General features: G+C 40.5%; 1 protein-coding gene across 1 annotated transcript in view; it reads left to right on the top strand.

Annotated features, from left to right (window-relative positions):
- Positions 1-12991, top strand: part of ANTXR1 (ANTXR cell adhesion molecule 1) — a 243865-nt gene that overhangs the window by 74418 nt on the left and 156456 nt on the right. The window contains exon 9 of the mRNA XM_030877432.2: positions 3605-3665. Coding sequence (XP_030733292.1) covers positions 3605-3665 — 61 coding nt within the window. The remainder of the gene's footprint in view (positions 1-3604; positions 3666-12991) is intronic.

Here is a 12991-nt window from a genome sequence, read left to right as displayed (position 1 = left end):
CCTTCCAGATGTTTTAAGTTAAGATTGGGAAAGCTGTGTTTTTACTGGATTGAATCACAGCCCTTGGCTGAAATTTTTTGGCCCTTTATACACTCCTTAGATTTATCAGCTAATTGCAGACACTTTGAGAGAATAATACAGCATGTGTTTATTATGACAAAACCTGTAAGTGTGTCTTTGTGGTCAGAGATTCACGGGTGTTTCCTTTACTCACCCCTGGCTAAGTGTTAGGGTTGGTTCAAAAATGTTGCTTCACGGGCTTCCCTGGTGGCTCAGTGGTTAAGAATCCGCCTGCCAGTGCAGGTGACATGGGTTCAAGCCCTGGCCCGGGAGGACCCCACATGCCGCGGAGCAACTGGGCCCATGCGCCACAACTACTGAGCCTGTGCTCTGGAGCCCGCGAGCCACAACTACTGAAGCCCGCGCACCTAGAGCCCGTGCTCCGCAACAAGAGAAGCCACCGCAATGAGAAGCCCGTGCACCGCAACAAACAGTAACCCCCGCTCGCAACAGCGAAGAGTAGCCCCTGCTCACCGCAACTAGAGGAAACCCGTGCGCAGCAACAAAGACCCAACACAGCCAAAAATAAATAAATCAATAAAATAAATTTAAAAAATAAAAAGAGTGGTGACCTCCCCAAACAACAACACTACAAGGGCTGAGTCACTTTAAAAAAAAAAATGTTGCTTCAAAGTCAGGAACTTAACATGGGTGAAGATTTCATTTGTGTGTTTTGATGGAGTTTGGGGAATGGAGACAGGATAGATGGGATAGCCCAATTTTCATTCTTGGACTGTTGAAATCTTTAGTTGTAGATGATAAAGTAATTTATAAAAGGAGACAGAGGAATTTTATTTAAAACATAAACAAAGCTTTGTGTTGTTCTAATGTCACTGTTTAATAAAGTTCTCCATATGGGTTAATTCTGGATCTCCCAATGTGGCCTATTAAGAGATTTATACCTGAAGACATGTTGAAGGGCGTGCCTGCCTCTCTGAGTTATGGCAACCAGTAGCTAAGGTGGCCCTTCAGCCAGGAGGAGCCCAATGGCAGCAAACTGGCGGGAGAGGGGAGTGGACTTCATCACAGCTCAGATAGGGCATTTGTTATCTGGGGTATGAGTCACTGGCAAGGATCTGGATGAAGATTTTGGCAAGCCCCAGTCCTAGGTTGCTGCTGCATCTGAAGGACCAATTGACCACTGGAAAGGCAGGATGGAAAAGCCAGAAGCAAAACATGGATGTCCAGGATACATCCTTGGGGTCCCTGATCCCCACTCAGAATGTCAGTGAAGGGCTCAGAGGTGATGGCAGATCCTTGGGGACCAGGGAGAACTGAGGCTGCACCTATGTTTGAGATGGACGGTGACCGGGTAAGCCAGAGGGAGAAGAAATAAGGCAAACACTGACAAAAAGGAACAAATTGCTTTGACTGTGGAATGAGGCAGAAGCTGAAAACAAATAGAGGAATCAAAATACGAAAATGCCTTTAAATTGTAAAAGAATCAGAAATAATGTCAGGAAAAAACTGTCAGCTGGAAATCTGGATTTTAGAATTGTCAAGAAAAAGAAATACAGGCTGCCCTCTGTATCCGTGGGTTCCACATCTGCAGATTCAACCAACTGGGGATCAAAAATAGTGGGGGAAAAAATCCAGAAAGTTCCAAAACGCAGAACTTGAATTTGCTTCGTGCTGGTAAATATTTACATTAGCATTTCCATTGTATTATGTATTATAAGCAGTCTGGAGATCATTTAAAGTATATGGAAGAATGCGTGTAGGTTATATGCAAATACTCCGCCATTTTATATAAGGGACTTGAGCATCCTCTGATTTTGCTGTCCGCGGGGGTCCTGGACCAATCCTCCTGAAGACAGGGAGGACTGTGCTGCTTCTTATTACTCTCAGGTATAGAGAATTACCTAAGACACATGGTTGTGAGGGAGCCTGTTTCAATGACTGCATTTGAATGTTCTGTCATCTGTACATCAGAGAACAATTTTCTCAAGCCTGTCGTTCACTTCCTTTCACAATGCTTCTCTATGAGGACGCCCAGATTTCTCTCTGGAATGGGTAAATATTATCTCTTCTGAGAAACTGGTTTGTTTTCATTCTTCAGATTGAGAATCTCATAAATATTGTCTGCCCTTCTCATTTGCTACTAGAAAGCTTAGAACTAAATTCATGAGCTGCTCCTAGCAAGGAAATAAGCTCTTAATAAAACATAATCAAAAAATGTATTTTTCTATGCTATTCTCACTCCTTCATCTTCCCCTTATTTTCCCTTTAATCCATTTCCTCCCCTGTTGAATTTATTGTATTTTATTTGATTGTATCTTGTGGTGTGTGTGTCACTTAAGCTGGAACAAAGAAGCCTATATAAATCCATACATCCATACAAGTAAATGGGTGTTTCCCAATGCTAAAAGATGCTGTTTTCTTTTATGGACTTTACATTTTACTTCACTCTTAATTCCTTTAACAAATGCCCCTTTCATAAATAGAGAGAGAGTTTCCTTCAGGCCTCTGAACCATCTCCATTTCCAAATTAAGTAAAGCCCAAATAAAGATACTGCCTTTGCTCGGTAAATTAACTCAGTGTCCTATACTTGTTTAAAATGCTTGGTCGAAATTTTAGAATCATTATGCAATAAGAGACGGCATTCAGAAATGGTGGAGAAAAGCTTGAACCCTACCAGTCAGGTACCCTGCTTTTGCCAGAAGAAGCCTTCATTATTAATTCCCTGTGCGGTCGTGGGGTCCTCCAGACTCTCCACTCAACCCTACAAGACTCTCCTGGGGGGAAGACTACATTTCCATGCAAGTAAGGTCCTCCTAAAGAGCGAGGCACAACAAGCCGCCTTCAAAGCCCTCCTTCTCCTGCAACATTTCCACTTCTCTAACTAGAAGGGAACTCTGAGTAATCTGAACATGTGTCCCCTCTAGAGGGCTGGCCATCTCCATCCTACTTCTCCAGCTTATCTGTTATCACTCGTTTTTCTACTGTTCCAGCTCCTTTGTTCCAGCTAAAGAGGTCTATGTGTTTCTAGTTTCTCATCTTTGCAAATGCCACTCCCTGCTTGGACCTTAACCTTCCCCTAACTTACTCCTCCCCACTTGACTGAGTCCTACCCTCAGTACCCACCTCTTCCAGGAAGCCCTTCCCCATGTAGCAGCCCTCAGTGATTTCCCCCATGAACTCTGTAGCTCCTACCGTCTGCCGCTTCACCCTGGCACCTAACCACATAGGCTGGGCCATTGTTATTTTTCTTTTCAGGTGTAGGTCCCATTTCCTCAACTAGATGTTAAACCTCTCTAAACCACTAGGACTGGTGTATCATAGACTCAATAAATATCTGCCTAAAGATCAAATGAATGAATAATTCCTATGGATTTTTGGGATACCCAGAAGCATCTAGCAGAGTGCTGGCTCATTAAATGCTTGACATTAATGATACTAGTAAAAATGTTATCCTCCACTTACCCACCCACTACAACATAATGTCCCTGAGCCTTCCTATCTTGGTAGCTAAAAGCAAACCCCACTTTTCTGTTTTAACAAAATAAGCTGTGCTTTGACTTTTTTGATTTCCTCTCCTCCTAGATTTTGAAGAAGTCCTGCATCGAAATTCTAGCAGCTGAACCATCCACCATATGTGCAGGAGGTAAATTGAAATTAAATGCTAATTGCTGTCACACAAATAATGAGATTTTGAATTCAAGTCACATGTTTACTTCATCAGTAGAGAAGAAGGGAGGTGGGGCAGGAAAGGGGAGGGGGAAAAGAGGAGTAGAAACTGCTGAATAAATTTGCTTCTAGGGAAAAAAGGGAATAAGGAATCAACATGCCAGTTGTTTGAAAGTTTGGAAAAGCCTATCTAAATTCTCTCCTTTCATGGGAACTAATTTGGGAGTATTACAGAAATACTGGATTCCCACACATCACCATCAGTACCCCTCTCTGGATACAAGTGGAGTCTAACCCTACATCCTCATGGCAACCATCACAGTGATCATAGGCCACCTCTGAAATGTTGGTATTTTTAATTATTTAATCAGTGCTGAACCTCTCTCCGTAATTAATATGTTGATCATAATTAATTGCTTAATCCACAATTCCTCACAAAATGTTGATATAGGCCACGCCAATTATCCCAGTAAAAGGCCATTATAATTTTATCATTAATACAGCAAGCCTCTACTTATACAAAGAGTCAGCCTTCTCTGAGCCACAGTATTTTCTCTAACTGATCAAAATCACGTTCTTACTGTTGTTTTGTATTATAATGGACTGCCTAAAATTTCAACCATTCTGGCTCTCTTTGTATAATTCCTGACAGGTTTCCCATCACTCTTATTTAAAAAGTACTGTCAGGCACCTACTGAATGCCAGGCACTGTGGTAAGTGCTGGTGATACAAAAAGGATAAACTTTCTCTCCATGAGTTCCTGTGCTCCAGGACCTGTAGTATTTCACCGTTGAGAGTTCACTGTTAACATCGCCTTTCTAGTCTCCTAAAATACCAAGTGCCAATTATTATTATTATTATTTTTTTGCCGTACGCGGGCCTCCCACCGCTGTGGCCTCTCCCGTCGCGGAGCACAGGCTCCGGACACGCAGGCTCAGCGGCCATGGCTCACGGGCCCAGCCGCTCCGCGGCATGTGGGATCCTCCCGGACTGGGGCACGAACCCGCGTCCCCTGCATCGGCAGGCAGACCCCCAACCACTGCGCCACCAGGGAAGCCCCCAAATGCCAATTATTAATTTGTCATAGAAAATATATCATGCAACCCCACAAGGAGTGAGGAAGAACTTTCAAGCTTTTTCAAACACTGTACAGTTTTATTCTTTATGGCATATTTTATTGGTATAAATGAGGTAATTCCTTGAGGATTCCATTCCAGTTTCTTGGCTCTATTTTAGAATAGTTGAAACACTTTTCAAGGAGTTAGATGTAGTGACTAGTATGTGCCAACAACAAAACACTAAGTATATATGTAAACGTTTAAAGTTGTTAGCAGTACTTGGAGACTGACTATTCAGAGACGTGTAAATTTCCTGAAGAAAAGCAATCAACAAAGATTATCTATTGACCTTTAAATACACTGCTACCTGGTAACACAGATGGCAGGAACAAATGTGGTTGCCACAAAGACAGGTCCAGGAGAACATTCTTAAGAAAAGGAATTGAAAAATCTTACCTTTGCAAATTTACAAAAGCATATGACCACATGAGCCCAGTGCCAGGAGGCTTAACTAGGGTTCATTAGCTTCAAGGTAAATCTGTCTCCACAATTTTTATAACTCCTTTACTTTAAAGCAATTAGAAAACAGGGGAGTTCCTTAATTGTGCAGTTATCTCATTCATGAAGAAAAACCCCAGACTTGCAGTTTAGCAATCCTACTGGATGTTTTGCAACCTTGTACTGAATCAGAACATCTAAAGACAATGAATACAGCTTCTGTTAATTCACTAGCATAATCAGTTCCCCTCCTGTAGGGTTCTTGGGGACAGAGAAGGAATCTTATTTCTCTCCACTTCCCATTGCCTAACAGAGTCCATGGTACTTAATAGGTGGTCAATAAATGTTGACCAAATGTCTTGATTCATACAATGTACCGATTTTTGCTCATTCGACCCTTATTAACTAATTATAAGGGTTTCACCTAATCTTAATTATAAGATTTCACCTAATCTCAAGAAGTTATCAGAACTTTGAACTATTTTAAATGAAGCAGAATTAGAAATAGCCAAAGACAGAACAAGGCCCCAAAAGACCACCAAATTTCAATCACTCGGATTGAGTATCTTCTTAAATAATTCTTGAATCAAAGATTAGGAAACCAAAATCTCCTTTACTTACCACTGAGGTGTTCAAGACAATAAAAAGACCATATATATAAACGTAATGAATATGGCACAGAAATACCAGGGTCCACAAGATCTGATCCTAGCAAATTCATAGTTTTCAGTATGTTTCTTATGTAATGGAAAAGAAAAATAATTAAATAAAAGATATTTTTAAAGCTAAGGAACATATAAGAAAAAATATTTAAAAGCATTAATAAACTTAAACAAATTAAAACAATTCCACTGCTTAATTATCCCAGGAGCTGTTTCTTTGGTAGAACCAATAAAATAGACAAATCTCTGGTAAATCCAATCCAAGGAATCTTTCTTTAAATATTTTTAAAATCTCTGGCTTATGTGCAATATCCCATATTTTATGGACAAACAATAGTTTCCTGTATCAGAGTAAACTATCCAATTCTATTTATTTTATTTCTTTTTTCTAATTGACATGTAGTTGATTTACAATGTTGTGTTAATTTCTGCTGTACAGAAAATTGATTCAGTTATAACTACATATATACATTCTTTTTTATATTCTTTTCCATTATGGTTTATCACACAATATTGAATATAGTTCCCTGTGCTATACAGTAGGACCTTGTTCTATATCCATTCTACATATACTAGTTTGCATCCGCTAACCCCAAACTCCCAATCCATCCCTTCCATTTCCTTTATTTCTTATAAAAAAATTAATACAAGACACAGTGATGGGACCTAGCCTAGGTTTTGAAAAAGCAAGCTCCCACCTCTCTTGAATTAGAATCATGAGGATTAAAACATGTAGATTAGAGAATAAGTTTACTAAGAAGAAAATAAAACTTTCACAAGATATCCTTACACCAAAAGTTCTTCCAAGGATTCCCTTAAAGGTCTGTCGCTGATCATTCCCTGGAGTAAACATGGCTTTCATGAAGCATTGGAGGCCATTTCATTGTCCAGGGCTGTGAACTCCTGTCAGGTAGACCTAAGCATACCCCCTGTGTGATTTTCATTAGGCCACTGCAAGGAGCCAGGGCCAGGGATTTATGTGAAAGTGCTTTAAAAAGCATAAACTGTTACAACAAAGCAAGGTGACATTATTATCATCAGTATCATTTTAATAAGGATTGAAGGTCAATATGAGCATCATGATGTTGATAATATCACACCTAGATGAGAAAAACATGCCTGTATGTTTCTCTACTGAAAGAAAATTGGGGAAGCCTTGGTAGAGTTCAGAGTATCAGCAAAATGATTCATTAACTCAATACGTACTGGAGGAGAACGTGAACAAGGAAATATTATTCATATTTGTAAAGTTCATTGTTCATATTTGTTAAAAAAAAATGTTGAGACTAAGCCCTAGACAGATCTGTGAAGAAGATAGAACTTGCTTTCATCAAAAACCTTTCCTCTCTGCTTCCTCCCCTCACTCTCTGAATTACTTCCCTTCCCTGGCCCCCAGAGCAGCCCCTGCTGTGGAGCCCCACCCTGGCCTATCCACTTAAGACACGCTATGCTGATGACTGCATTCTCCCAAGACAGGGATCTCAGCTGGCTCTCACCAACAACTCAGCAACAGCCATGGTTCTGACAGCAAACAGAGCTCTGAGACAGGCAGTGAGATAATGCACTGGGTGGACAGTAAAACTGAGATCCAACACAGATCTTTCTGTGTTGGGCTGCAAATAATAGGGTGAAATTTAATGGGACAAATATAAGATGCTGAACTTGCAAATCGTCAGTTTCACGTACAAGCAGGTTTAGAGAAACCTGACTTAGTAACGGTTCATGCAAAGAAAAAGAAAAAGCGAGGAGAAGCATAGATATCTTGAGAGCCAACAAGAATGCCTCTGACAAAAAAAAAGCTGATGCAATCTTAGAGCGCATCAATAGCCATCCAGTGTCCAGGGCAAGAGAGCTAATACCATGCTCCACTATTCCAAGTTCAGACCATGGTTCCAAGTCCCATATTTTAAAAATGGCATTGACAAAGGCATGTTCCTAGTAGTAGTGGTGATGGAACTGGAAACCATATTAATAATTCATTCAGGATGTGAGGGCAGCCCAGCTGCAACATCTGTCACCCCATTGATAGCCAGGGTTGATTCAGCTGATCTGGCTGGCTAGGCAGGTGGCCCCTTCCTCCCTCCCATGTGTATCCCTCCTGAAGCTGCATGCTCAGTGGAAGAGGATGACCTTCCTCAAGAGGGTCCATTCTTCAGTCAAGGATGTACAAGTAGCTGTGCTCCCGTACTACAACCTCCGAACAAGCTCTCAAGGTCCATTTACAGGAGAACACAGGATAGTCAAGCTTCCAAGACTCCAATCGCTGATTCTTTCCTCCCTTGCTTCCTTCCTTCCTCCCTTCCTTCCTTCCTTCCTTCTTCCCTCCCTTCCTTCTTTCTTTCCATCACTTCTTAATGTCTACTATGTACCAAGCAATATGAAAAGATTTGAGTACCAACATGTGTGCTTGGTCCCAACCCCCCATGAACCTCACAGTCTGCTCTAGGAGATAGTCATGTGTTCGGACAAATTACGAAACCACGCGTGAAGCACTATAGCAGAGATCTGCTCAAAGAGGTGCTAATGAGATGCTTGTGGGATGAGGAAGGACCAGAGTGACCACAGAGATTTAGACAAAGAATCGAGACACTCACAAGGATATTTGGAGAATTCCCATGCAGAAAGGAATAATTAGACTTACTACAAATAGCTTCAGGAGACCACCATGGAGAGATTGGGGAGGAATTCAAGGAGGCGGGTTTTGACTCAACACACGCAACTTTTACAACTAAAGCTTTCCAACAATGGAGTAGATGCTCTCAACTTTCCACCCCCAGAATTACGTGAGCAACAGCAGAATGGCCATCTGTAACCACGTGCTATACAGAGAAACCCTTTTTGGGTCTCCTTTATAACTCTAAGTTTCTAAAGACTTAATTCAGCTTCAGCTAAGATATTAATGGCTGATTATTTGTTTGATGGCTAAAGAAAAAAATATACTTGGAACTATTTTGCATTTTAACAGGAAATCTTAATGCGAAGAGGAGGTAAGCCTCTGCCCTATCAGAAAGAATTTCAATCAATGTCATGAGTGAAACTATTTGGAGAGAGAGCCATCCCAAAACTCCTCCACTGCCAGAGGTTATAAGCTGGCAGCCAACAAGCCCTGTCTGGTCTGCACATATGTTCTTTTTGACTCACACTGCAATTAAAAAAAAAAAAATTATTGCTAACATTTAAAAGTCTGATTGCACCTAAAAATTCAGATTTTTGTCTTGTATTGAAAAATCAGATCTAGTAACATTGGGCCTGTACTTATTGCAAGATAACGATTATTAGAGACTGAATAACTTCCCTTTAAAAGAAGCATGTACTCTTTCCAGTTCACCATACTCTCCACCACTCCCCATTATCCCAATACCCAGGTCAAGCATGTGGTTGCCGTTTAACATGTTGCTTATGCCACTGTATTTACGGTTCCTGTTCTAAAACATGTAGGAAGTCACCTGCTCTGTGGAGAGCCTTTATAGCACCTTTGACATTACCTGCATTTAAATAATTCTGCTTCCCTTCTAATACAGACTCTTTTTTAAAGTTCCTAATTAAATGTTTTTGCAGATTAGCCTCTGTGTAATTAGGAAAATTGATCCATGGTTAGATTGGCCCTGCCTAGTTCAGCGCCTCTTTAGGAAATGCATCGTCTTGTCTAAGCACAATTTTCCTCTGGTCCCGCAATGTTGGCCTCAGACTTGAATAGCTCACAGTGTTTTATGTAAGCAAATACTCCAGGAAGGAACTAATTGGAATTAAGTGTGCAACCTGCCAACTGCTCTACATTTAAAGTTCTTTTCCTCCAGAAATGGAAGGAGATTATCATTAGCACCTTACATTGTCATTTCAGAAGCAATTGTATTATTCCTACTCTGTTGTTTCCCATTGTTCATAATAAAATTGGGTAAGTGAGCACAAAGGAAGGTACTTGTAGGTGGCATGTTTACCATTTGGAAATTAGATGCTTAAACCAGACACATTTAAGCAACATCAAAAAGTGGTTTCATTTCTTTCACTTTTCACTGTTTTTCAAAGAGCTCATGTTGGCCCATAGGCACCTCTTCTGAATCAATTGTTTAATCCTCTCCTTGGTCTTCATTTTCATTAAAAGATATTTCTATTTGAAGGAGGGGCTCTCATACACTGTTGGTGGAAATGTAAAATGGTACAATCACTTTGGAAAACAGTTCTGACAGTCTCTCAAAACATTAAATATACACTAACCACATGACCTAGCTGTTCTACTCCTAGGTGTTTACCCAAGGGGAAAAAAATAAAATCTATATCCTGGCACAGACTTGTACATCAATGTTTATAACTGCTCTATTTTTAAGAGCCAGAAACTGTGAACAACTCCAATGTTCATCAACACATGAATGGATAAAACTGTGGTTTTCATACAATGAATAATAGTCAGCAATAAAAAGAAATAGACTATGTATAAACCTCAAAATAATTATGGATGAATCTTAAAATAATTATGCTCAGTAAAAAAAAGCCAGACCAAAAAAAAAAAATACTTACTATATGATTCCATTTGCATAAAATTCTAGAGAGTGCAAACTAATCTACAACAACAGAGAGCAGATCAGTGGTCGCATGGTGTGGGGCAGGGCAGGAGGAAGAGATTACAAAGGGGCACATGGAAACTTCTGAGGGTGGTGGATGTGTTCACCATCTTTATTGTGGTATCACCCCATGATTGTATACCTGTGTCAAAACTTATCAAATTATACACTTTACATACAACTTACTGTATGTCAGTTATACCTCACTAAAATTCTTATAAGTAAATAGCTATAAAATAAAAACCTTAGAGTAATTTAGGCATCAGAAAGCACTTAATACACATCCAGCTCTATATTATATTTTAGATGTTACATGTTACAATAGCATTTAATAGGAGAGCAAATTGAAGCTAACTCTCAAGATGGAAATATCACTAATTTTACACAAAAGTCTTAGGTGACCAGAGCACATGGTGAATATACAGATGTCTCATTTTCAGATACAGTGGTTGATAGGTGATCTTTATTGCGGTCATCGCAAAACTATGTGTTCACATTTCCAAAAAAAAAAAAAGCAAACAGAATAAGTTTATCAAACTATTCATTGACCTTAAGTTTTTTCTTTTTTAAAATTGAGCTATAATTCACATATCCTAAAATTCACCCTTTCAAATAGTACAATTCAGTAATGTCTAATACACTCACAAAGTTGTACAACCATAGCCACTGTGTAATTCCAGAATATGTTCATTATCCTGAAAAGCAACCCTGTACCCATTAAGCAGTCACTCCCCATTCCTTCCTCTCCCCAGCCCTGGCCAGTCAATTTTCTGTCTCTCTGGATTTGCTAATCTGCACTATTCACATGGAAATGAAATAGAATAAAATCATACAATAGATGGACTTTCATGTCTGGTTTCTTTCATTTGGCATAATGTTTTCAAGATTCATCCATGTCATAGCACGTGTCAGAACTTGTTACTTTTTGTGGGTAAATAATATTCCATTGTGGGAATACCATATTCATCATTTGGTGGATACTTGGGTTGTTTCCACTTTTTTGGCTATTGTGAATGATGCTATTGTGTAATATATGTACAAGTTTTTGTGTAGACGTATGTTTTCAGTTCTCTTGAGTATAGGATGAGATTTCTGGGTCACATGGTAATTCTATGTTTAACTTTCTGAGGAACTGCCAACTACTTTACAAAACAGCTGCACCAATTTACATTCCCACCAGCAATGTATGAGGCTTCTCATTTCTTCACCAACACTTACTATTGTCCACCTATTTTATTATAGTCATTCTAGCGAGTGTGGAGTGGTTTTGATTTGCATTTTCCTAATAACCAAGGACGCTGAGCATCTTTTCATTCAATGACCTGATTAAGCCTCAGGAAACAAACAGGATTAGATCTGACTGGTACCTGAATAAATGACCACCTTCTCCTCCCCTTTCTCCCTTTCTATACCAAGATGTCATTTATTTGTTCGTGAAACGAGCTTACACTGAGACTGACTCAGCCCTGGGTGAGGCACGGCCAAAGATTCTAAAGAAATAGATATGATGGCCTCTCCCATCAGGAAGCTTAAATTATAATTGAGAGTAAAGTGAGAAAAGAATCATAATGAACATATACCTTAAAGATAACTTAAAGAATATGTATCTTAAAAGATTAGGTAAAAGATCATTTCCCAGTAGAAATTCCTCCCTAATGCCCTCCAGTCCCTAGGCACTCCTTGTAGGAGCTGTAACCCAACATGCACGCTGCCTAAAAACACTTAGATGTACGTATGGTGAGAGACAGGTTCAGGGCTTTGTGAACAAACTGAATTAAATCAGTATGTCCTGGTTCTGGTGTGTCCCGGCTCTCTCTTGCTGACAGATTCACTTGACAGGGTTTTGTTACATACCTTCTACGTGTGAAGGGCTGACATTCCAGTCGGGCCGCCGGGGCAGATGCGCAGGCGCTTCTGGAGGCTGAATGTGCATCCTCACACAGAAACTGGTGGGAGCTCGCCTCTGCTCTGGTGTGCCTCCCAGGGCATCCTTTCCTTCATCTGCTTCCCGCGCCTCGGGGGTTGGATTGCTCCGTCTCCACCATGGCAGTCCCTGGGTTTCTGCTGTCTTTCTCCCTAACACCCTGAGGGCTGGCCAAGCAGCCATGCCGGCATCCTCTCTCACTGAGGACTCAGCAGCAGAACGGGTTATGCTAGGACACGGTGTTAGAGAAGAGAGCTGGCACATGGCCTGCGTTTCCAGAATCTTCTCTCCTTCCACTGATCTTTGAGGAGACAAGAGAAGTAGGCAGAGCAGCGAGGCAGAAAACATTTGCAAGCAACAAAAGCATCCAATGGCAGACTTCTGGATGTCTAGCGTTCAGACTAAAACCAGAAATGGGTATCTATAGGCTAAATTGAGTAACCAAGGTGCAATAAGATTCTTCCACAATGCTTGACACCGAATAGAATGCTTGTTGAACCAATTGTGTCATCGGTCACGTGCCAGGCAGACATCTAAAGAAAACCATCTAGTCCATCCTCCTAAACTTAGCAACCGTATATATGCATCGACATGCATATCTA

Source organism: Globicephala melas, chromosome 12, assembly GCF_963455315.2.
Source record: "Globicephala melas chromosome 12, mGloMel1.2, whole genome shotgun sequence".
NCBI classification, from domain to species: domain Eukaryota; kingdom Metazoa; phylum Chordata; class Mammalia; order Artiodactyla; family Delphinidae; genus Globicephala; species Globicephala melas.
This window is presented reverse-complemented; position numbering and strand designations above follow the sequence as displayed.